The 24,141-nt window shown below is 62.3% G+C and overlaps 3 protein-coding genes across 7 annotated transcripts; 2 read left to right on the top strand and 1 right to left on the bottom strand.

Annotated features, from left to right (window-relative positions):
• The first annotated feature begins 209 nt into the window (after positions 1–209).
• On the top strand, positions 210–11,947 carry UBQLN4 (ubiquilin 4). 2 transcript variants are annotated; one of them, XM_083813105.1, is made up of 11 exons: positions 210–410; positions 2,224–2,375; positions 4,838–5,034; positions 5,351–5,613; positions 6,850–7,008; positions 7,727–7,952; positions 8,121–8,260; positions 8,706–8,789; positions 9,446–9,561; positions 10,160–10,337; positions 10,765–11,947. In XM_083813105.1, exons 1-11 carry the CDS (start codon positions 225–227, stop codon positions 10,915–10,917), a joined length of 1,854 nt encoding a protein of 617 aa, XP_083669231.1. In that variant the 5' UTR covers positions 210–224; the 3' UTR covers positions 10,918–11,947. The 2 variants fall into 2 exon arrangements, with proteins under 2 accessions (XP_083669231.1, XP_083669232.1); XM_083813106.1 differs by lacking the exon at positions 8,706–8,789.
• A 3,251-nt stretch (positions 11,948–15,198) lies between these two features.
• GPATCH4 (G-patch domain containing 4) lies at positions 15,199–17,835 on the top strand. The gene is made up of 7 exons (XM_083813164.1): positions 15,199–15,333; positions 16,036–16,109; positions 16,264–16,356; positions 16,534–16,641; positions 16,779–16,885; positions 16,974–17,024; positions 17,154–17,835. Exons 1-7 carry the CDS (start codon positions 15,258–15,260, stop codon positions 17,533–17,535), a joined length of 891 nt encoding a protein of 296 aa, XP_083669290.1. The 5' UTR covers positions 15,199–15,257; the 3' UTR covers positions 17,536–17,835.
• On the bottom strand, positions 17,787–24,000 carry LOC310887299 (uncharacterized protein). Of its 4 annotated transcripts, none has more exons than XM_083813088.1 (13): positions 23,268–24,000; positions 22,976–23,188; positions 22,775–22,903; positions 22,305–22,629; positions 21,968–22,119; positions 21,786–21,853; positions 21,228–21,357; positions 19,887–20,862; positions 19,023–19,131; positions 18,835–18,945; positions 18,598–18,711; positions 18,363–18,510; positions 17,787–18,279 (listed from the first exon to the last, which is right to left on the bottom strand). In XM_083813088.1, the coding sequence occupies exons 1-13, from the start codon at positions 23,983–23,985 to the stop codon at positions 18,077–18,079; spliced, it is 3,396 nt and encodes a 1,131-aa protein (XP_083669214.1). In that variant the 5' UTR covers positions 23,986–24,000; the 3' UTR covers positions 17,787–18,076. The 4 variants fall into 4 exon arrangements, with proteins under 4 accessions (XP_083669214.1, XP_083669215.1, XP_083669216.1 ...); XM_083813089.1 differs by having other exon boundaries at positions 21,968–22,092; XM_083813090.1 differs by having other exon boundaries at positions 21,968–22,038.
• Between the last annotated feature and the right edge of the window lie 141 nt (positions 24,001–24,141).

The following is a 24,141-nucleotide window of genomic DNA, read 5'->3' as shown; positions in this document are numbered from 1 at the left end:
GGCACGCTGGGAGTTGTAGTTCAGCTCCCCCCCCCCACCGCCCCCTTCAGGCCTACTCGGCCCCGGGGGCACCCCCACCCCGGCCGCCCCCAAAACCCTTCCCCCGCAGCCCCGCAGCCCCCCGCCGGGCCGCCAGGGGGCGGCAGAGGCAGCCCGAGGCGGGGAGGGCCCGGGCGGCGAGCGCCGCCTTTCTCTGTCGGCGGCGGCCCGGGCGGGCGGCGAAGATGGCGGAGCCGAGCGGCGGCGGCGGAGGTGGCGGCGGCGGTGGAGGAGGAGGAGGAGGAGGAGGAGGGCCGGGCCCCGGCGGGGTGGAGCTGGGGGGGCCCGGGGGGGCCCTGATCCGCGTCACGGTGAAGACCCCCAAGGATAAGGAGGAGATCGTCATCGCGGACGGGGCCTCCGTGCGAGAGGTGGGGGGCCGGCGGGGGGGGGGGGGGGGGGTGAGGGGTTTGGGGGGGGGGGCTGGGGGGGATTTGGGGGGGGTGGGGGGATTGGGGGTGTGTGGGGGATTTGGGGGGCGTGGGGGATTTGGGGGGCGTGGGGGGGGTTGGGGGGATTTGGGGATTGGGGGGGTGTGTGGGGGGTTGGGGGGCTATTGGGGATTTGGGGGGTGTGGTGGGATTTGGGGGGTCGGGGGGTGTGGGGGGGTTGGGGGGATATGGGGGATTTGGGGGGTGTGGTGGGATTTGGGGGGTCGGGGGGTGTTGGCTTGAGGGGAGGAGGTGAGGATTCGGGGGGGGAGAGTTTGAGGGGGGGAGCGGAGGTTTTTGGGGGGGGGGTCCTGTAAGGCCCCCTTGGATTATATGGGGGGAGTAGGGGGAGGTGGGGGGGCACAGAGGCCGGGGGGGGGGGTGTAGAATGGTTTTTTGGGGGGGAGAATGGTTTTTTGGGGAGGGGGAGAATGGTCTTGGGGGGAGGAGAATGGTGTCGGGGGGGGAATGTGGCGTCGTTGGGGATGCGGGGAGGGTGGCAGGAGGGGGCGTGGGAGGGGTTGGCTTTGGGGAGGGGGATGCGAGGGCTCGGGGGACCCCCCCGCCAGGTAGGGGGGAGCTGGGGGCACGGGGCTGGGCTGGGAGCCCAGGGCCCGCCTGGCACCCATGGGTGCGAGGTCCGCTCCCGCCAGGGAGCTGCGCAGGGCACGGGGGAGCGGGAGCGGGATCACGAGGAGCGGCTCCGGCGCTGTCAAAGCGGCGTCGGCCCCGGAGCACGCTTCGATGCGGGGTTCAGGGCGTTTACGGCCCGCCGGAGCTCTGGGGGGGGGGGATTTGCGGGGTTGGCGGGGGCTGCGGCGTGCGTGGGCCCTCCTGCTCCTTCCCGGGCAGCTCCCCCGAAACCCGGCGGCGCTCGGGGGGGTGCCAAGCGCCCGCTGCCCGCCGAGGAGAGCGCGAAGCCCCGCGGCCAGGAGAACCTCGGGTTCGGGGCTGTGCCCTCGGGGGTGCTGGGTTTGCGGGGTTTTGGCGCAAAGGCTGCGGAGCTCCTCCGGGAGAGGCGTGCGCTTCTCCTCCCGGCCTTTCCCTGTGAATTTCCGCTGGTCCGGGGCTTCCAAATGCAAAGGTTTTTTTTTTTTTTTCTCCCCTCTCCAATCAACACGGGAATGCCCCAGCTGAGCTAGCGGTGGCGAGCTTATTGGCAGGTGTTAATCCCTCCCCGTCGCACAGCAAAGAGGAGATGTCAGCGGTGCACGGCGTTGCCTACTCATAGGGAGTCCAGCCCACAGGGGTAGGAATTCGAGGAGGCCCGGTTTAATTCCGGTGGCTGAGGAAGGACGGAGCCCCCTTTTCCCGTGTTAAGTCAGAGCAGGGCTTTCCTTCCAAAAAAAAAACACAACAAAAACCAGACAAATAAAGTTCGGTCATTGCGGATAACTGGTGTGTTTGGGTTAGCCCTAAGAGGCACGCTTGATCTTTCTTTGGAAGCCTCCGGCTCGCCTTGAGGTGGTTGTTCTATACGTCCTGAAATTTACTCCCCATCTTGTAAGCGGTGTAGAGCTTGTCTTTGCTTTTTTTTTGTTGTTGTTGTTGTGGTTGTTTTCCTTAACGCCTCAGACATCCTCAGCAAGTGGTGACTGAATTGCTGCCTGCATGGGCTCCTTTTCGGTGAGGTACTGAAGGACTGTCGCTCCCTTACGCCGTTTGCGGGGGTCGATCGGTGATACCTGGAGCGTTATCTTTCGATTTCTGGTCTACGGCCGTTTGCCTGACAAGCGCTCTGTTTGTTTTGCAGTTCAAAGAAGAGATTTCCAGGCGGTTTAAAGCCAAACAGGATCAGCTGGTTCTGATCTTTGCTGGGAAGATCCTGAAGGACGGAGACACTTTGAATCAACACGGGATCAAAGACGGGCTGACGGTGCACTTGGTCATTAAGACTCCACAGAAGTAAGGAACTGTTCGGCTCGGGGAGGGGGCTGAGAGTAAAGGAGCGATGGGGTTACGCTGTGGTGGAGCGGCTCAGCTTCGCCGGGGACTGAAGCAGAGCACTTGTGTGCGAGTCCGGCGGCGGTGACGGAGCGGGACAGCTCTCGGAGGCTGTCTTTTCGCCCCGCTTTGCCGTTTAACTGCGGGGTTTATCGCTCGGCCTGTCTTTTCCCCGGGTTGTGCAGCTTGTGGCGGGTACCTGCGGGGGCAGGCTGCTCTTCGGCGCAGTTCGCAGGCGTGGCTTTGCGTAGTTTGAGCCTCTCTAACTTGGTCATCTTGCGAGATCCCCTCTGAACTTGACGCTGTCCTAGCTCTTACCGAGGTGACTCACTGCTACCAGAAATGACCTTCCCGGTGGGTTTGTATTAAGGCTGAGAGTAATGCCCGCTTTGCCTTTCGCTTCCTGCTCCGCGCTCTAGCCAGCAGCTCGGCCTTTCTCGGGCGCCGCGGAGGACCTGCGGCGCACACCGAGGGCTCCCCGCGGGGCAAAAGGGCTTCCCTGTGGCATCTCTGCGTGGGCACGTGCAGGCAGCTGGGAGTTTGGGGAGGCTCAGGCCGTTTGGCTGCTTGCAGTGAGGTCACCGGCTCGAGAGCACGCTGCGGGCACACCCCTCGGTGGCTTCCAGCTCGAGCGCAGCTCCCTCGCGTCCGCCTGCGCCCTGTCACTTGGCCTGAGCAAGGGCTGCGGGGCGAGCGCGAGGTCCTGCGAGGCCGGGCCTCTCCCGGCGCTGCCCAGTGAAGCAGAAGGCACGAGAGGCTCTGGGGAGCCGTTGCTGTGCCTCAGCCGCGTCTTGTTGATCTCGAAACGCCCTTCGCGACAGTTCCCTGGGCTCCCTGCTGCAGGCTGATCGGGGCGCCTGGCAAACGAACGGGGCTGCAGCTCTTTGTGCAGGTCCGCTGTCCCCCCGGGAGAGCTGACAGAGTGGAGATTAGCGCCTTTTTTTTTTTTTTTTCCTATTCTTTACAAAGCCGAGCTCGTGTATTGTCAGCTTCTGCAGGAGGTCTCGCCCTGAATCCTGCGTCTCCAGGTCGCTCGGTAGGCTGATGCTGCTTACCGCTGTCCCCGCCGCAAACTGCGGTAGTTGGGAACCTTTTCAAAGGGTGAATGAGAGAGCTGTCCTGGGCTGCTCGTTTTGTTCTCTAATAGTCACAGATAAGTGCTTACTGAAGTCGTTACAGCCTCTTCCTGTGCCGAGAGAAACCAAGTGACCTTCCTCCAGCTTCCTCCTTCCTTTTTTGTTAAGCTTCCTACTTGCTTTGTTCCCCACATGCTCTGCCTCCCTGTCGGCGGCCGTTGGTTTTCGGCACCGGTCGGATGGGGCTGGAAAACACGGTGAGGCCTTCGGGTTCAGGTTCTGAAAGTCCTAGAAGACGTGTGGAGAGGGAGAGGGGCTTAGAGAAGGGCATCATCCTGGGTTTGGGACAGGAGAGAATAGAGAAAAGGGTGGGAAAAAACAAAAAACCAAGAGCTTGCTGTTCGTTATGCGTTAGCGACGTAAGTGGCGTTCCTTTTTTGAGGTGAGTAAAGTGAATTTCGCCATCTGATTTCATTTGAAAGCTCTTCAGCGCTAGTCCAGGACTCTCGCTGCCATGACTGCAGATGCTTCAGAGAATCTTTGCAGTGTTCCTTTTTTAAAGGCCCATAAAAATCCCAAGGAAGACCTGTGAGTACGAGGTACTGGTTTGGGTCGGTTTAGTCAGTAAAGCTGGCGTCCTGCGTCTGCCGCGCTGTGGCTCGTGATCCTGTGCGTGTTAAAAGAAGCCACGGCAAGCTTGTGGTGGAAGGAGAAGTCTCGCGTATAAGGTAAAACCGAGAGCGGAGGTGTGAATTCATAGCCCTGCCGGCCAGAAGTGTTGTTTAGGGTGGATGCTCGCTGCTTCATGCCTCGTTCCTCCGTCTGTAGGGTAAGGCAGGCGCTTACTTTGTCCCCAGGAGCACCGACAGAAACGTTCAGTGCATGAGAGGAGTTGCAGCAAAGCCAACTCTTGTTTACCCCGTCCACTAGCCCTGCTGTAACCTCCTGTGGTTTCTGTGGGAGCAGCAGGAGGATTTTCCTGTTTGGAGCAAACTCATTGCTCAAGGATATGGCCGAGGTAAATAGTTCAGCGTGATTCAGGCGGGAGCTAGATGCAGCTCGGAGTAAGACCAGTTGAGCCGCTTCGTGTGGGCCAGGATGAAATGTCAGAGGCTGTTATGCAGCAGGGTGGGAGGCAGATTCCAACAGATGGAAGGCATCTGGGAGCTGCAGCTGTGCAGCCCTGCGGCTGGGAATGAAAGCAGCCGGGGCTGGCCGCTGCTGGGCCAGCGGGCTTGAAGGGAGGCTGCCTCGGTCCGGGGTGCGCGGTCCCGCGTCCCACGCGGAGGATCCCGCTCCAACCTCCCCGGTCTCAGGAGTTTAACGCCTCGTTTCGTCTCTTTGCAGGGTCCAAGATCCAACAGCTGCTGCTTCTGCCCCCAATGCTGCTTCTGCCCCCACCGCGAGCTCCCCTTCTGCTGCCCCGTCTCAGCCTTCCACATCCAGCAGCGCCGCTTCGGACGCCGGCAGCAGGCGGAGCAGCGGGTCAGGGACTGTGGGAGGTCCTGGAGATGGAGGCCCTAACAGCGCCACGTCCATCCTTTGTAAGTGCTGGCCGGGAGAAAGCGGAACGAGAGAGAAGTTCCTAGGAATGGGAAGGAGCCGGGAGCCCCTGTAATTGTCTCTGCCGCTCGCATGAGTCGCTTCCCTCAGCGTAGCTCGGTTTGCCTGCTCAGGATAACAGCGAAACCCTTTGTGAAGCATGCGCAGGGGGTGTCCTCCCTCAGAGCTGGCTGCCGTAGGAGTAGGATACCCCAAGATGAGTGTGGGTGCAGTTCAGCTGATGCGCTTGTCCTCTTTTTGCAGCTGCCGGCAGTTTCTGACTCACGCCTCTCTCCCCGTGTGTTGTTCCCTCTCCAGCTGGCTTTGGCGGCATCACCGGGCTGGGCAACCTCGGGATGGGCTCGGCCAACTTCATGGAGCTCCAGCAGCAGATGCAGCGGCAGCTGATGTCCAACCCCGAGATGCTCTCGCAGATCATGGAGAACCCCTTGGTGCAGAACATGATGTCCAACCCGGACCTCATGAGGCAGATGATCATGGCCAATCCCCAAATGCAGCAGCTCATGGAGCGAAACCCGGAGATCAGCCACATGCTGAACAACCCGGAGCTCATGAGGCAGGTGGGTCAGCGCACCGGGGGCTGGTCCAGGTGGGTCCGGGAGCGTCTTTGTGGGCCAGCTTCGGTGTCTGCTCGCGGAAGGGGGTGTGTGAATGCCAGCCTGACGAATTCAGAGATCTCTTCCTTTTCCTTCCCTCCGTAAGCTCCTCACAAACAGATGGTGGTCTTGAGTTAAGTGGATAGCGATTACACAACCCGCATGCCTGCAACTCTTATCTCCCTCGCAGGGCTGTTGTATCTATTATGTGGTGGGCAAAAAAAAGGGTACTCGGATCGTTCTAGCGTGCCACACACAAGGCTGCTGTGTTCTGTGGAATGGATGGGAGCAAAAGCAGTCACGGAGAAATGAAGCTACTGTGAATGGGTTTCGTTCTGCTCTTTTTCTGTTGGCGGATTAAGTACAGACTTACAGAGCTGTATGGTTGATGTTTTACTAGTAAAATATTACGCCAGGCATAGGCTGGGATCCTAGAGGTCTCTTTTTTCTGTACTGTCCCAGAACAGAGAGGGTTCGTGCCCCAGAGAGCTGGCTGTCTCTCCGAAGGTTTATCGGAAGGGAAGCGTGAGGGGAAAAGTGAGAGTGTGGGTGTTAAATATTTGGCAGGGCGCTGCTGTTTCCCCAGGAAGACTTTTCAGGAGGTGTTTCCGGGTATGAGCGTAGTTTCCCTGCGCTTCCAGTTGTCTTTCCTTTCAACCGTGTTGGGCCTACGTGAAATTCCAGCGTTGCAGGCCTAAATGGTGAACGATCCATATTTATGCGTCTCCTCAAAGGAGGTCTGGGTGTTCTTTGAGCAGGGGAGACCCACGAGAAGTCTGGGAGATGGTGAATTACTTGGTTTTTCTGCAACAGGAAGGATCCAGTCTCTTCCACCTCGGTTTTTGAACGTGGTCCACCTGCTTTGAGTGGGAACATATGGGTGTTAAATGTTTGGATGTCCCGATACTGCTTAGAAACGAAACAAGGCCGAATTGAGGTTATGAAGGAAGAGAGCTGAGCAAGGGTGGGAGGAGCCAGGATCCCTGGGCTCTCTTTGCTTGGATAAATGATCTCTCTGCTCTCCGGCTGTGAAACGGGTTTAATTATACTCTTTCTTCTGGGAGCTGAGACTTAACTCTTTCAGGGCTTGGTCGATAAATCAGTAGAATACCGCTGGGCTGCTCACCAGGCTCTCGATCCGCTTCAGTCTTCCGTGGTGCATGTGGACCTGAACTTCCCACCTTTCTCTCCTTCTCCCAGACAATGGAGTTGGCTCGTAACCCTGCCATGATGCAGGAGATGATGCGGAACCAGGACCGTGCTTTGAGCAACCTCGAGAGCATTCCAGGAGGCTACAACGCCCTGCGCCGGATGTACACGGACATCCAGGAGCCCATGTTCAGCGCAGCCAGGGAGCAGGTACGGGCCGTGCGCGGGGCGCAGCGTGCCGAGCGAGGGGAGCTGGTCTTTCCCTAACCCTCGTGGTGGCGGGCAGCCTCCTCAAACCACAGCTGTTCGTCCCCTCCCCTTGCAATTACGAGCGCAGCCGTTAGCAGAACGTCGTGCGGTGCCGGGCAGCTGCCTTTACGGCATGGTTTGGGTGTATCTGAGCAGGGACCTGCCCTTGCTCCCCCGGTCTCCGAGGAGGCTGGGTGCCAGCCGTTGCCGATCCGAAAGCCCCACAGCTTCGTTAGCACGGCCCTCGGCTCCCGGCAGGGCTTACTGTGTTAGCTCAAGCCTGACGCCTTCGGATTGGAGCTGGCTGGGATCCAGCTGGCTTGGAGCACGGGAGGAGCGAGCGCAGGTCTGGCCGCAGAAGGCTGCGCAGACATACTCCAGTCTAGCATTACCTACTGGTATGTCCGGGTGCTGATTTTACATGGATGTTTGGAAGGCCTGTGTTTGGGAGCCAAATCTAGGGCTGTGGCCGTTTCTCGAGCCTGGAGTTTTTCTGAATGTGGCGTGTTGTGGATTACAAAGTTCTCAGGAGGCAAATTATGGCATGTGTTTAGCAAATCCTGGACCCAGATGAATATGATGGGCTGTTCTCTAGCCACGCAGTGGTGGGGTTAGTCCAACATTCCCTGTTAGGGCTGACTGATTAAGGCTCTTTCTTCATTCTCCCCTTCTTCCCTAGTTTGGCAACAATCCTTTCTCTTCCTTGACGGGGAACTCTGATAGCTCAAGCTCTCAGCCTTTGCGGACGGAGAACAGAGAGCCGTTACCGAACCCCTGGAGCCCCACGCCCCCTGCTTCCCAGAGCCAGGCGCCCAACAGCGAAGGCAGCACTGGCCCAGCAACCACCCAAAGCACACCGACTGTATCCAACCCCTTCGGGCTGAATGCTGCTAGCATTGGGGCTGGTACGTAAGCGAGAGAGGGACCAGAAAGAGGGTGGCAGGCAGCTGCGGCTGTTTACAGCCACATTCCCTGTTGCCTAGTGGATAGGCGGTGTTGTACTTCAGGCACTGCAGCAGTGCTCAGGCTTGTAACGGGTTTTCCTTTGTCTTCTCTTTCGTTTACCCTTATAGGCATGTTTAACAGCCCAGAGATGCAAGGCCTCCTGCAGCAGATTTCCGAAAACCCTCAGCTGATGCAGAACATGATCTCTGCCCCTTATATGCGGAGCATGATGCAAACTCTTGCCCAGAACCCGGACTTTGCAGCACAGGTAAAAGCGTTGCGTTTGTATCTGCTATTACCAGGCAGGCCTTGGGCGTGACACACACGGGACCAGTCTGCTTCTGTAGCTGGAGAGGTTTTTCTCGCTGAGAGCTGAGTGAATGTGTACAACTTTGTTTTATTTCTCAGTAGCTTGAAGGTAGTCACAGTAAGTAGCGAACTCTTGTGTCTTTGGTGAGCCCCTGACAAAAGAAAGTGGCTTTCAGAGGCACGTGGCATTGGCCCTTCTCTTTGCCCTTGGATCCTGCGTTCAACACTGCTGCCAGGAATTGAGCTGTCTTATTTCAGTTCCCCCGAGCAGGGGAACGTGCTGAAAGCCCAGGGAGGAAGTCAGGGGCACGACTGACTTGTTCTTCGTGGCTTAGTTAACGTAGGGTCTAACAGCCAACGGCAGCAAGCCTCTGACCCTACCTACGTGTGCTGTCTCTTGCTAGATCATGGTAAATGTCCCCCTCTTTGCTGGGAATCCACAGCTTCAAGAACAGCTCCGCCTTCAGCTCCCTGTCTTCCTGCAGCAGGTAAAGGCCCCTGTCTGGCCCTGTGCTGCTCTCAGCCCCCGGGCTCCAGAGCTTTTCCATCCTCTGGAGGCAAGGGAGCGCCTCGGCTGTGTCGTCAAGTGGAGTAGGAAGCATGTGGGCTTGGGTGGTTTGGGCTGTGGAAGAAAGGGGGTTGCGCAAAGGAGAGGGAAAGTGAGAGCGCGTTTGGACGAGGCCATCTAAATTAGGTGATCTAAGCTACCTAAAGGTGGACTTGAAATTGGGCTAGTCACGATGCATGAATCCCCTTTGTGGACAGTCTCGCGCAGTAATGAGCTTACAAAACTGAAAACAGCTAATTGTGCTAGAGCAGCTGGTTCACTCAGGTAAATCAAACAGAATCGCTTCAGTTCCGAGGGCGTGTGTTCCCCTTTCTTAATCCGATTCACCTAGCCTATTTAGGAAATTTGATCTAAACTCTTCCAGTGTCTCTGTGTAGACGAGCCCTGCAGTCTAGAGACTCGAAGGAGAAACCAGACTCGCAGGTTGCTCTGGCTGCAGGGCTCGAGGCGCAGCTCTGTGCTGAGGCTGGTTCAGATTTAAAGCTGGTGGCTCGCTGGCTGCAGAAGCTCTCGCTGTTTGGTACCGCTGAGTGGTTTTTTTTTCTTTTTTTTTTTTTCTTTCCCCTTTGTTCCCAGATGCAGAACCCAGACTCCCTCTCCATTCTCACCAACCCCCGCGCCATGCAGGCGCTCCTCCAGATCCAGCAGGGACTCCAGACGCTGCAAACGGAGGCCCCAGGACTAGTGCCAAGGTAACGAGGGCTGGAGAGTGGGTTTCTGCAGGCAGAGCTGACGCGCTTGATACCAGCAGGCAGACTAGTGGTCGATTCATCAAGGAGAGTCATGGGGACCTGCGTGTGTGTGCCTGCGGGCCTCAGTGAGCTCCAGCTAATTAGCACTTTCTGCTTGTTTGCACTTGGTGCGGGGAAGTCCTTGACCCTTTCTTTTCGGAGAAAAGAGCCGGGAGCTGCTTGGTCCCTCCCCTGTCTTTTGGTAGCGGTTGGGCTCGAGAGTTTTATCTCTGAGGAGAAATGAGACGCGCAGCCAAGGAGGTTGGGTGGGGAAGTGAGGTCAAACTGGTCTGCCAGCAGCCCTCGGGCCCTCTGCTCTCTGACAGCGTGGGTCGCCTTCAGCCTTTGCAGTTCCTTTCAGGCCGCACCTCTGTTGGCATTGCCTGCTCCCCGTGGCGTGCGTGAGCGGGGTACAAATGAGGCCAATTAGGTCGACGAAGCTGTCCCGAAGCACGGGTTGGGGCAGGGGCTTCCCGGTGCTGCCTGACTCCCACGAGACGGGCAGGGGACGCCCAGAAGCGCCAGCTCGCCTCTGAGCACACCCTGCCTTTTTCTGCAGCCTCGGCTCCTTTGGCATGCCTCGAATGCCCCCGTCCTCCACAGGAGGAAGCACAATCCCGGAGAACCCCGTTCCCTCTGCTTCGACGCCGGCCAGTGCCTCTCCAGCTGGGGGTGGTAACCCCCAACAGCAGCTCATGCAGCAGATGATCCAGCTGCTGGCCGGAGGAAGCTCTCAAGTATGTAACGCTCAGCTCCACGCCGCCGGGCTTCTGGGGGACATCTGCAGGGCGAGCTGGAGCTTGTCCCGATCCCACCCCGCTCCGGGGACGCGGGTCCGCAGCGGGTTTCTCTTGGGCGCGGGGCTTCCTGCTAAATTTGCCGGATTTGGTGTCCCAGAGCGGTTAGTTCGTTGGGGTAATGCTTTGAAACTTAAGAGCGCCGTGCGCAGCGCTGCCGTCGCCGTAGGTACAGAACTGGGACCAACTGGGTGCGGCGTGAGGGCTCCGCCAGAGCCCGGGGCGGGTTGGGGGAGGCGGTAACGTCGCCAAACGAGCCTGGAGAGTTTCAGTGCTCGGCGCAGGGTCCCTGCGCGGCTGTTGCTGTCCCCCTTGGATGTCATCTCTGCTCTCTGCCGCTAAGGCCTTTTGTCCTCTTCCCCTGTAGGCGCAGAGTCCTGAAGTGCGATTCCAACAGCAGCTGGAGCAGCTGAATGCCATGGGCTTCATTAATCGTGAGGCCAACCTCCAGGCGCTTATTGCCACTGGTGGAGACATCAATGCAGCTATTGAGAGACTGCTGGGCTCCCAGCCTTCCTAAGCTCTTGTCATGCTGCCCCGCAGATGTCAGCACATGCATCCATACACATGCGCAGGGGGATCTTTCAGGAAAGCCCACCATCATTTTCATATCTGACAGCTGTCCATGTATTTAAAACAAAAAGATACAGCTTAACCCCTGACCTTCCTACTAAGTTAAGATTTCATGTTGAAATGCTCTTTAACTGGCTTGTATGTGGATTCCAGTTCTCATCGTGGCCACAAAGACTTCAGATGTGTATTTTTTCCTAAATATGCCCTCTGTCTCAGACACTCTTCTCTCTTTCTCTAGATGGTAGAGGCGATACTTCTAGTTATTTACCTGAATGATTGTGTTTTGAGTAGCTTGATTTTAACTGTACATGATTCCCTCCCTTAGCCTTCCTTTCAGGCAAATATTTAAAAACTTGAGCCAAGTTTGGTTTCTGGTTATTTCTCCCAGCATCTTATTGGGAATGGATCAAAAGAAAAATTGAAGCGACTTGGAAATTTCTGATGTCATTTGTGTTAATACTTCATTGGATGAACCGAGCTTGTGTCCCTCGCACGCAAATCTCCTGGTAAAGGGTTGATGTGCATGGAAACCCCATCTGCACTGTGGTTCCTTACGCTGTCGGGATAGTGTAAAGTAGCCTGGGTGCCTTCAGGGATCAGGCGTGCTGTTGAACTCGAGTTGAAGCGGCGTGCAGGAGGTGTTTGAAAGGTGGGTTTCTGCCCAAACGATCCAGTTCTCGTGCAGCGATGTCAGGGGTTTGTTGGCTCAGCAGGTTCATTTCTGAAAGCGTAAAAGCAAGAAGAGGTCGAAAAATAAGTCACAGATCTCTTCTTTCCACTGGAAAATGTTGACGTTCATGTTCTTCCCAGTTTAGAGCACCCTCCCCCCCGCATTTTGGTGTGTTTGAATGTTACGACTCTCCAAGAAACTCTCCCCAAGGACCAGCAGGGTGATATTTTCCCAAGAGCCTCCATGGCTGTGTAATTTGCATACCATTTTTATCAAAGAAAAAAATAAATGCGCACAACCATCCGTCTCCCTGCGCTCCATGTATCTTCCTTGATTGCCACACCGAAGCTGATTGAGTTCCCCTAATTATTTGTGATTAATCTGTCTCATCCCCCTCGCAGGTAGGGCGGGGTGTCGGGCAGCCTCCCCACCTCGCCGGGCTTCCTCCGCTCCGGCGGCAGGAAACCTTTTGGCCGCTTCAGTGCTTAAGAAACGCTGCTGAAGGCTTGCCCCAAACCTGGCTCTAAACGTGCCCGTTCAGGTGCTGCCTTTTCATTAGGGGCTTTTGCATTTAGGACGATCGGGATGTCCCGATGCAGAGCGTATCAGGACAGCGGGTTCTTCGCTGACCCCACAAATGTTGGCAGTGCTGATGCCCTGGGGAACCCGGGCAGCTCTGCGCCCCGTGGATTTTACCCCTGCTTTTCTGTAGCAAGCAGGGCACTTGCTGTTCGCTCGGCACTAGTGTCCTGCGTTTCTTTAACGTTATTTTTTTTTTGGTAGGGGAAGGTTGGGCAGTGAGAGGGAAGGGGAGAAGTCCCAGCGCTGCTTTCTGGACCCCCGTAAGACCCGCTGCGCCCGGCTTGCTTCTGGATTGGAGCGGGATCGATCGGCACGGTGGTGTTGGGGTGCAGGCGGAGCAGCCAGAGGAGATGTGGGAGTGCAGGAGGCCTGGGATTGCTCCTGCCTTTGTGTGATGTGCATCACAACAAAGCTGTTTCTTTTTTTTAGGCAGGGATTCAGAACGCCTAGGTTTAATCTCTTCTCTTGGAGGCTGTGCCTGTATATGTGGATTTTTTTTCTGCAACCTCTCCTCAAATGTAAAAAACCAAAACCCCACAAACGTTTGCAACAAGCGCGTACGGACGGGCGCCGAAGTTCTTGATGCGCTGGTGGAGGCAGAGCTCTTTCCTCGAGCCGCTGTTCAGCCCCTTTGCAGCTGAAAGTGGCTTCCCGAAAAGGCCCGCGTGATCCCAGGTGGTTTCTTAGGTTTGTTGGACGCCCTGCGCCTGCGCTTAGGATGGGGTAAGCAGGTAAGTGCAAGGGAGAGGAGATGGCAGCTGGCAACGGCGTCACTTCGAGATCATTCCTCACCTGCTGCCAGCCACGGTGCCAAAACCAGGATAAGGGGGCAGCCCGCTATCTCGGGGGGCAGCCTCTTCCCACCTGATGCCCACCCACCGGCTCGCCAGTTCCCCCTGGGGAATTTGGCAAAGCTGCCGCCCTCCGCTCCCCTCCCTGCTCTGGGGGTTTTGCTGCCTGCGTGCGGAGCACCCCGCGGATTTGGGGCTCCGGTTCCGTATCTGGAGCCACGTGGAGGGGCTTGGGGCTGGTGGGACCCCCGGGGGGGGGCTTTGGCTGCAGCCACTTGGCCCTGGGGACCCCCCCAGTGGGGCTGGGACCTGCTCAGCTCGCCAGCAGCCCCGAACAGCCTCACCTTGGGTCAGCCCAGGCTCGGGAGGAGAAGGCGGCTTTGAACGCTGGTGGGGAGGGAGGTTTTTCGTGAAACCTTAATCCCCTCCGGAGAGCTCTCCCTAATCCTCAGAAACGAGCTGCTCAAAAGCCCCCTTTTAGAGGAACAATTGTGCTTGCTCGCTGTTGTCTCTCTCCTTCCCCAAGGAACTGCCCCACAGTGTTTTTCTCGCTGTTTCCTCTCATTTTTCTCTGATAAATATAAGTAATTCCTTTAAAATGTAATAGAAGGAGCAATTTCCTTAGCAGGTAGTGGCAAATCTGGCTGATTGATTGGGGGACGTTTCTGCTGTAAAAGACTTAATTTCACTTTGTTCCTCCCCTCTCCCTGGAGGGGAAAGGCAGCATTTTCCCCCAGTAACTGAAGGTAACACTTTCAACTTTGAAGTCAAACCTCTTAAATGTGGAGGAGGGAGATACTGCAGGAAATGAACAACTAAATTCCCTTCAAGAAGTCTTTTTTTTTTTTTAAATTTTTTATTACTAAACCTCCCCGGCTATGCCCTGCGCTGCATCCAGCATCTGTGGCCCTGATTGCGAGGGGGCGAGGTCAAAGCGACTGCTCGAGTTAATAACTTCTGAGCGTGCTGCAAGAGGGGGCGACGGGGAAATCTCCCAGGGTCGGGAGGTCAGAGCGCGGGGATAGCTTACGGGGAAAAAAAAAACATATAAAAGTGCTGCAACATCTTCATTGCGCAGCCCTGGGAGCGGTAAGGAAGGGATGGAGAGAGGGGGCTGAATTGCCACGGTGCTGCTCCAGCCCCCTCTTTGGGGGGACAGGGGGGGACATCTCCGTGCTCCTTTTGCTGCTTTGGGGAAGGAGTCTCTTTTGGCGTGGTTTCGTGGTGCTGGGTCCTGCCTTGCTCGTGTTTTCCTGGGGGGGATGCCCCTCTCCTCGCTGCCTCAGTTTCCCTGCCCTGCCAGCAGCGGAGCGGCCTCACGGTGTCCCCCCTCCTCCACGAGGGTTATTCCTGCTGTTTTCACCCTACCGGCCACAGCAGACGGAGCAAAAACTGAAGCAGTTGACGTCCCTGTGGTGGGGCTGGGGGCTGTGAACAGAGGGGGGGGACCCCGGGATGAGCCTGGCCTGGCTGTGGGGGCCCCGTGACAGCTCGGGGCGGTGATGGGACAGGGAGGGACAAGGGCACGGTGTGGCTCACCCACGGATGCCGGCACCGTGCCCCAGCACCTATGGGACCCACGGGGACCCCCAGCAGCCATGAGGGGAGCCCTGAGCACCCACAGGGACGCCTGGGAGCCGTTGGGACTCCCGGGAGCTGTGGGGACCCCCAGCGGCTGTGGGGGACGCCCAGGACCCGGGGGGACCCCCAGAAGCCTTGGGGACCCTCGGGACCCCCCTGGACCCCCAGCAGCTGTGGGGACCCCCAGGACCTGGGGGGACCCCCAGAAGCCTTGGGTACCCTTGGGAACCCCGTGGCCCCCCAGCGGCTGTGGGGACCCTTGGGACCCCCTGGACCCCCAGCAGCTGTGGGGACCCCCAGGACCCCCAGAAGCCTTGGGGACCCTTGGGACCCCCGTGGCCCCCCAGCAGCTGTGGGGACCCCCAGGACCCGGGGGGATCCCCAGAAACCTTGGGGACCCTTGGGACCCCCCCTGGCCCCCCAGCAGCTGTGGGGACCCCCAGGACCCGGGGGGACCCCCAGAAGCCTTGGGGACCCTTAGGGACCCCCGGGACCCCCGGTTGCAGGGTCCTGCCTTGCACAGGGGAGACCTTGGGGGGGGGAGGGGGTTCTTTATGCCCCCCCCCCCCACCGCGCACGCGCGGGGCCCGCCCCGGGGGCGGTGCCTCCCCCTCCCCTCCCCGCCCCGGCCGGGCCGCTCCGTGCCGGGCCGTGCCCGCCGCCATGAGCGCCCCGGGGCCGGGGGGCCGGGGGCTGAGCTTCGCCGAGGGCCTCCTGAGGCGGCACGGCTGGAGGCAGGGTGCGGCCCGGGGCTGCTGGGGGTCCCCGGGGGTCCCCGGGGCTGCTGGGGGTCCCCGAGGGCCCCCCCGGGTACCGGGGGGCCGCGGGGATGCTGAGGGTCCCCGGGGGTGCTCGGGGTCCCCACGGGTCCTGGGGGTCCCCGTCGGTGCTGGGGGGCCGCGGGGGGTCCTGAGGGTCCCCACAGCTCCCAGGGGTCCCCGTAGGACCCGGGGGGACTCGCGGCTGCTGGGGGTCCACAGGGGTCCCAAGGGTCCTCACACCTGCTGGGGGTCCTGAGGGTCCCCACGGTCCCCAGGGGTCCCCAGGGGTCCCCACAGGTTCTGGGGGGTCCCCACGGCTACCGGGGGTCCCCTGTGGGTGGCTCCCGAGAATCCCCACAGCTCCCAGGGGTCCCCACAGCTGCTGGGGGTCCCCGTGGCTGCTCAGGGCTCCCAGGGGTCCCCGTGGCTCCTGGAGGTCCCCATGGGTGCTGGGGCACGGCGCCGCCCTCCACGGGCAAGCCACGCCGTGTCCTCATCCTTCGTGTGGCAGCAGGGCTGTAGGTGTGGTGCAGCCAGGCCTGGGGCTCTCTCGGGGCTCCTTTCGGGTCCTTTCCCTTGAGAACCCCCCCCCAGGGCATCCCCCCCCCCTCGGGCCGCAGCCCCACGGAGCCCCCGGTTGCGTGGGGAGCCCCCGTGAGCGCCGCTCCCTCCGTCCGCAGGCAAGGGGCTGGGCAAGCGGGAGGACGGCATCAGCCAGGCCCTCAGGGTGAGGGTGAAGTGCGACAGCGCGGGGGTGAGTAGGGCGACGGGAGGGGGCCAGCCCCGGTTGTGGCCCCAAAACACACCCCGGGGGGTGTGCTGGGGGTCCTGGTGGCTGTCCCCTCTTTGGAGGGTCCCCCTGTCTGTCCCCTTTTTGTCCCGCCGTCTGTCCCCTTTTCGCCCCGCAGGTGGGTCACAACGCGGCCGAGCAGTTCTCCTTCCACTGGTGGGATCACGTCTTCAACGAGTCCGCGGCCAACATCGCTGTGGAGGACGGGCAGGTAGGGGGCGGCGGGGAATTTCACCGGGAAGAGGGGTTTGGGGTCGCCTTCGGGGTTTTTTGCAGCCCCTGAGGCGCGCAGTGCCCGGCGCAGCACGGTCCCCAGCGCCACCGCCGCGGGGGGATGAAGGCAACATGCGCAGACGAAACGCGCCCGTTTGCACCTCTGCTCCCGCAGGACGGCGTCTGCGTGAGGACCCTTGGTGAGCAGCGCGCTGGGATCAGCTACAAGAAGCCCCGCAAGGCCGCCGGCGCCGGCTGCAAGCTGTACGGCCGCTTCGTGAAGGTGACGCCTCGGGACGCGGCTCTGCGAAAGCTGCCGCGAGCCGCGCGTCCCCCCGCTCTGCGCCGCGGACTTGGCAGCCGCTTGCTGCTGTGGCCCCTTTGCAGCCCCTTTTTCCACGTCCCCCTTTCCCACGGCAGGCGGCCACGCTCACGGCACGCGGGGAGGAGCCGGCAAAGCTGCCTGCGGGCTCGGAGAGCAGCGAGGAGGAGGAGGAGGAGAAATTGGACCGCTCTTCGGCCCGGAGGCAAGGAGGGAGGGACAGGGGTGGCAGGGGGAGCCCTGCTGCGGCTCACGCCGGTGCTGGGGGTGATGTGTCCCGTCTGTGTCCCCAGGCTGACGGACGAGGAGCTGGTGAGAGCATGCGGGGGCCGCACAGCACACAAGTGAGTGGCTGAGGGGGGAGCTGCGTTTTTGGGCTCCCCGCTCCTGGCAGGCTGGGCTCAGGGGGGCGCGTTCTGCCCCGGGGGGCGCCGGACCCCGCTGCGAGCACCCTAAACCTGGGGTTGTTGCAGGGGGGCCCGTCACGGCCTGACCATGAGCGCCAAGCTGGCGCGCCTGGAGGAGCAGGAGCGAGCCTTCCTCGCCACGTACCAGCAAAAGAGGGAGCAGCCCCAGCGCGCAGAGCTGCAGGAGAAGAAGAAGAAGAAAAAGAAGAAAAAGAAACGGGCTGGAGATGGAGCTGAGGCTGAGGCGCTGCAGAGCTGCGAGCCAAGTGGAGAAGAGGAGGTGGAAGGAGAGGAAGAGAAGGTTGTGAAGAGAAAGAAGAAGAAAAAGAAGGACAAGGAAGAACTGGCTGAGACAGAATTACCTCTAGAAGAGGCAGAAAGGGCAGAGCAGGCTGGGCACAGCCCCAAGAAGAAGAAGAGGAAGAAGAAGCGGAGGGAGGAGGAGTGAATGCCGCCGGTACCGCCTGGCTGGGAGGGCACCAATCCTGCCTGCGGCACCGGTGGGCACCCAGAGCTGCGGCCGAGCCCTGCGTGAGCCTCCTGGGCTTGTTGGGCTGGGGCTGGATGGAGTTTTGTTTCACCCACGGAGCCTTCCTCCGGCCTGGGGTGCGCTGAGATCCCCCCAAGTGCTAGGGCTGGGACGTGTTTGTTACGGGTCCACCGCCGAGGGACACAAGGGCAGAGCCCACCGAGCACTGGTTTGTTTCCCGAGGGCATCAATAAAACTTTATTGCAGTGAAACACTCCTGAAGTGCACCGTATGACAGATGCTGGATTGTGTCTACACCTAGAAGCACTCAAATTAGGTTCTAACCCCAACCCCAGCCCTGGCAGCCTGCAGCAAACCTGGATCCCGCTGCCGGAGCTGGGTAGCACTGAAACCCCGCGCGGTGCTGAGCCTCCTCTTGGCGCAGAGCTGCACCTTTGGCAGAATTGGGCCCTGCTTGGCCGTGCCCGTGCCCAGCGCGGCCGCCCGAGCTCCCCCAGCCCTAGGTGAGCTGCAGGACGCAGTCTGTCCCCGGGTACGGGGGCAGGTTCAGCGCGTATTTCTTCTGCAGCGCCGCGGGCACGAAGCGGCCGCCCAGGAAGTGGTAGCGGCCGGCGAAATGCCGCGCCGCCTTCTTGGGCGCCGTCAGCGAGATGAGCATGTCGGGCTGCAGCCCGTCCGCCTTCCCCTTCTCCACGTCCCAGCCTGCAACGAACCCCAAAGCCGGGCTGGAGCAGGGGAAACCCCGTCCGGGCGCCTTCTGCCCCGGGGGTCCGGCCGCTACTCACCCGAGGGGATGTCGATGCTGGCCACGGGCACCGTGACGTGCTCGAGGGTGCTGAGGATGCTGCCGAAGGGCTCCCGCACTGCTCCCGTGAAGCTGAACCCAAAAATGGCATCCACCACCAGCCCGTAGAGCTCGTCGATGAGCGCAGCCTGCGGCGGGGGGGGAAAACCAGCCCCAGGGTGGGGGTACGGCCCCAAGGGGGGACCGCGTGCCGTTTTGGGGTGCTATTTGCTCACCTCTGCCGGGAATTCGGAGAGGAAGGGGATGTCCATCTTCTGGCACTGGGTGGTCAGACCTTCAAACAGCGGCTTGTTGGGGCGCTTGGGGTAATAGACGGTGGGCTCGTAGCCCTGCGAGGACAAGGATGGAGCCGTTTGGGGGAGCAGAAACCCCAAACCTCGCGGGTCCTGGGACCCTGGGGGCAGGGGGCGAGGGCCGGCCCCGCTCCCCTCGGCCCCGTGCGGGACACTCACAAACATTTTCAGGTGGCGGGCGCACACCAAGCCGTCGCCTCCGTTGTTGCCCGGCCCGCACACGACCAGCACGGCGGGGACGCTCTTGGTGAAGGAGCCGGGGGGGTACGCCTGGGGCGGGCGGGAGGGCAGGGTTACACCGGGCTGGGTGGGCACCCAAGGGTGCCGCTCCCCGCTTCCTCACCCACCTTGGCGATGGCGGTGGCGCAGCTCAGCCCCGCCAGCTCCATCAGCTGGTCCACGCTGAACTTGTACTCGGTGAAGAGCTCCTGGTCGATGGCCTGGGCCTCCTCCTGCCTGGGGGCGCAGCGGGCACCCGTGGGACCCCTTGCGGGCACCCATGGGGACCCCAGCGCTACAGGACCAGGGCCAGCACGGGCGTGCCGCTGCACTAACACCCCCCACCCCACTTTGGCATTGCAAAACACCCAGGGACAGGGGGCCAGCCCCCCCCTTGTACTTCCCCCACCATCTCCAACCTCCCTGCACCCCCTCAACCCCCCCCCCACCCTCTCCACCCCCCCCACACCCTCTCCAACCCCCCCCACACCCCCTGCACCCTCTCCAACCTCCCCGCACCTTCTCCAACCCCCCCGCACCCTCCCCAACCTCCCCGCACCCTCTCCAACCTCCCCGCACCCTCTCCACCCCCCCTGCACCCTCCCCAACCTCCCCGCACCCTCTCCAACCTCCCCGCACCCTCTCCAACCTCCCCGCACCCTCTCCAACCTCCCCGCACCCTCTCCAACCTCCCCGCACCCTCTCCACCCCCCCTGCACCCTCTCCACCCCCCCTGCACCCTCCCCAACCTCCCCGCACCCTCTCCACCCCCCCTGCACCCTCTCCAACCTCCCCGCACCCTCTCCACCCCCCCTGCACCCTCTCCACCCCCCCTGCACCCTCTCCAACCTCCCCGCACCCTCTCCACCCCCCCTGCACCCCCTCCAACCCCCCCTTTCACCCCCTCCACCCCCCCCTTTCACCCCCTCCACCCCCCCCGCACCCACCTCTCCCCCAACCCCCCCCCCCCCCCCCAAAAAACGCCCCCTTACCCGAGGAAGCGCAGCCCCCCCGCGCTGGAGCCGTGCATGGCGCAGCGGGGGCGGCTCCAGTTCCAGCCCCGGCCCGGGCAGCGCCCCCCCCCCGCCGCCACCAGCAGCCCCAGCCCCAGCCCCAGCAGCCCCCGAGGACCCCGCATGCAGCGCCCCGGCCCGGTTCGGCCCTGCTCGGCCCGGAGCAGCACGGAGCGCGCGCAGGGGGCGGCCCCGGAGCCGGCTCCTCCCCGGGTTTCCCGGTTCGGGGCGCAGGGGGGGGGCCGCTGGGGGGCGCTGGGGTGGGAGCGAGGAAGGGCGAGAGGCCCTCGAACCGTTCTTGCTTTATTTTTGGGGGGGTTTCCAGCAAAACGGTGGAGGGCCGAGGGTCCGGAGGCGTGCGGGAGGGTGCGCAGCCGAGGTCGGCTCCTGCTGCGGCTGTGCCGGTGGAAGGGGCCGCTTGTGGCCCCGGGGGGCTCCGCGCCGCCCTCCTGCCGTCCCGCCGCCGTCACAGGAGGCTGCAGATGCGGGACGGCATCCCGCTGCCCCGGCCCGGTCCCCAAATCCTGCGAGGCACAGGGCGGGGGTGCAGGGTGGGGGCCACCGGGGGGTTTTGTAGGGCCGCCGGCACCCACCGGGGACCCGCCGGCACCCACCGCGGACCCGCCGGCACCCACCGCGGACCCGCCGCCCCGCCTGCGGGGCCAGGGTTTGGGGTGGGTTCCCCGGTGCCGGACCTCAGCGCCTGGGCGCCGCGAGTGGTTTTGGGGAGGGGGGGGGACGTGGGCGTTGCAAGGAGCTGCGGTGCCCAAATACCGCCCGAAAACCCCAGCCCGCGGCCCCGCACAGCACCTACCGCTCCGGGGAGCGCGGCCACCGCGGTTTGTGCTCGCCGTGCCCTGTGAGACGCAGCATGGGGACAGCGGCTGGGGGCACGGGGGCTCGGGTTTTGCTTCGGCACGCACCTCCCGGCCGCGGACGGGTGCTGTTCGGGTGCCTGGGAGCAAAGCACAGAGCAAAATGGGGAGCGCTGTGGGGCAAACGCTGCCCGATCCCGTTGCCACCAACCCGTCCCCACGTCCCAGCCTGAATTACCCCCGCGCCCACGCTCCCTCTGCTACGCGGCCTCTAAAATCCAACGTGTGATGCCAGCCAGAAGTGTTTTGGCCAACCGTCGCCGCAGTCCCTACGTCCTGTCCCTGCGCAAGCTTCGGCTGAAATCCAGCACAGCCGTGGATGTTCGCCTTCATCCCAGAGCCTGCAGCAGGCCCCGGAGCGATGCCGCTCGCTGCGTTGCTTCTGCTGCTGCTGCAAGGGCTAAAAGGCAGCGGTTCGGTGCAGGGAGCTGTGCCTCTCACCCACCCGTTAACGTGGGGCTGGCTGCGACGCCCCAGAGGTGTGCTGGGGCCATCCTCATCCTCCTCGGAGCTGGCCGGGTGCTGGCGAGGGGCCTGGGGCTCCGCTGCGGGGTCGGGGGCCGGGGCTGCTGCTCCTGTGCCACCGGGGAGGAAGGGCGAACAGGCAGGAGGCCGGCACAAGCCGTGCCGAAGCCTCGCCTCTGGCTGAAAGCCACCGCGTGGCTCAGATGTCAGCTGGGTCGTAGTTGGCAAGAGGATGGGGTTCGGTTCTCCCCTCGCTGCTCGGATAATTGTTCCGGGAGGGTTTTTTTTTTTTTTTTTGCTTTGCTCCTCTCCCCGCTGCTGCCTCCCCACTCCTCTGCCCAGCACCAGGCGATGTGCCCCTCTGGTTTTTTTATTGCAAGTCAGGGAAAAAATGCCGATCCCGATTTCTGGAAGTCTGACTTTCTGAAAATCTCTCTTCCCAAGACTGTGGCCAGTGTGGGGGCAAACACAGCGTTTCCCTCTGCAGCACCCAGGGCACGTGGGCTCCACCCCAGGCGCACACTCTGCACCCTCTTACCTGGAATCCCAGGCTGTGCTCCCAGCGCAGGCTGGTGCGGCTCGTCCCCAACTTTCTCCCTGAAGGACCTGGGGTCGAGGGAAGGAAGATTTATCTCATGGCTGCTGCTGGGAACTCAGCCATGGAGGAGCGAGGGGCAGGACACCGGGCTCTGCTGGCGTGGCCGGAGCTTTCCTACTCACGCCTCGCTTCCCCGGAGCCGTGTCCCACTGGCACGGGGCAGCACGGAGCAAAACTGCAGCGGGCTGAGGTCCTGCGGGGCACCGGCAGGGAGGACGGGTGGCCCGGGGGCCACACGCACGGGTCCCTGTCCGCCAAACCCCAAAGCAGGGCTCTGTCAGGAGAGGCGAGCAGCTGCACACCTCGGGGAGACGGCAGAAAACGCACGCCTCCGGTGCAGAGCTTTGCTGGCATCCCCACCCCTGAGCAACCATCCCCGGCCCCATTTCTGCAACCCTGAGCTGGGGTCAGGCCCCGTCTGGCTCCCAGCACCCCAAACAGCCCCGGGGTGCTGCTCACCGGCACCGGGGCACCCCAACGTGAGGGGTGGCGGTGGAGGCAGAGCTGGTGCTGGAGGGCGCGGGTGAGCTGGCTGACGATCCGCTCGCCGGCCGCCCTGGGGGTGCCCTGCGGAGGAGAAAGCCCCCCCAGGTGAGTCTGTCCCTGCGCTGGGGCTGGCGCTCACCACGCACCGGAGGGTCTGGCCCTGGGGTTTCCCTTACCGGGCAGTGGGACAGCAGAGTCAGGGCCTCCTGGTAGTGCCTGACGGCTTTCTGGGGGTTCCCCAGGTGAAAGCGGGCGGCTCCCAGCCCCTCGCATGCTTGCCACTGCCCCTGCACGTCCCCTGCGAGGTGAAGGGGACGGCGGTGCTGGCCGGCACGGCGCAGGGGAGGTAGCGTCACTGATCCCCTTCGGACCCTTGGCTGGGAGCTGCGGAGACCCCGGCAAGGCAGACGGGGCCGTCGTGACCGGGATTTGCGTCCCCTTACCCGAATCCCGGAAGGCTTGCAGGGCGTGGAGGTAATTCTCTGCGGCAGCCTCGTGGTTCCCGAGCTGGCTGAAGGCGTACGCCAGGTTTCCGAAGCACTGCCCTTGGGCCCTCCGGTTCCCCACGGCACCTGCGAAGCGAGCGAGGGGGTCACATTTCGGAGCCAGAAGAGGGGATCACGAGAGACGCTGGCGCGAGCTACCGTGCAGCGCCGCCGCTCGCCGGTGCAAGCCCAGGGCCGTGCCGAAGCTGCGCAGTGCGTTGCGGGCAGCGCCCAGGTTCTGCAGCAGCGCAGCCTCCCCTCGCCGCCCCAGCGTGCCCTGGCACAGGGCGAGGGCTCGCTCGAAGCTCTCGCTGGCCAGGGAGAAGATGTGGAGCTGGGAGAAGCCGAGGCCGACCTCGTTGTAGAGCTTCCCTGCGGGACGCAGAGGAGAGGCCGGGTGGGGATCGGCGCTTCCCAAGCGCTGGGAGCAAAGGGGCTGGCGCGGCGTTACCTCGCAGGGCCGGGTCGGCGATGCTGTCGCAGAGCGAGCGACACCAGGTGAGGATCCGTGCGATTTCTGCCGCCCCGAACTGCCGGCTCTGCAGCATGGAGCCGCTCGCCCTGCTCAGAGCCACCGCGGCGGCCTCGGGGCTCTCGGCCACCGCGTAGCTGCGCGCGGCCTCCAAGAAGCACCGGGCGGCTCGTGCTGGCTCCCGCATCCCCAGGTAGCAGCAGCCCATCTCCACCGCCTGGCTGCCGGCGCGGCACGGCCCGGCCGCTTTGCCAAAATACTCCAGAGCCTTTGGGAAGTCCCTGAGCCCCTCGTCAGCCGCCCCGATGTTGAAATAAAGCCCCCTGAGGGGTTCACCCTCTGCGGGCTGGGACTCGAGGAGGAATTTTAGGCCCTTTCTGGGCTTCCCAGCCTCCACGTAGGCAGCCCCCAGGTTGAAGGCGCAAACCCTGCGGAGGCGGGGGCTCGCGGTGCCCAGCGAGAGCAGGAACGCCTTCCTGAAGCACGTCAGGGCCCCCCGCACGTCTCGCAGCCCCAGCGCCCGGTGCCCGGCTTGCGTCAGCCCCTCGATCTCGGCCACTCGCCCCGCGGCACCGTTCCCCCCTTCCTCAGCTTCCTCCACCACCGCGAGCTTCTCCTTCCCTTTCTTCCGACTCTTCCTCCTCCTGGCCGTGGGGTCCACGAGGGCTGCGGGGTCTGTGGGGGCTGCGGGGTTCATGGGGTCTGTGGGGCCCGTGGGGGCTGCGGGGTTTGTGGGGGCTGTGGGGTCCGTGGGGGCTGTGGGGTCCGTGGGGGCTGTGGGCTGTGCTCTCAGTTCTGCAGCCATGGGCAGTGACACACCTGCAAGAAAGAAGCACCGAGCAGCCTGGCACAG

This window comes from Anser anser (assembly GCF_964211835.1).
Source record: "Anser anser genome assembly, chromosome: 28".
Classification (NCBI taxonomy): domain Eukaryota; kingdom Metazoa; phylum Chordata; class Aves; order Anseriformes; family Anatidae; genus Anser; species Anser anser.
The sequence above is the reverse complement of the archived record's forward strand: the minus strand, read 5'-3'. Positions and strand labels throughout refer to the sequence as shown.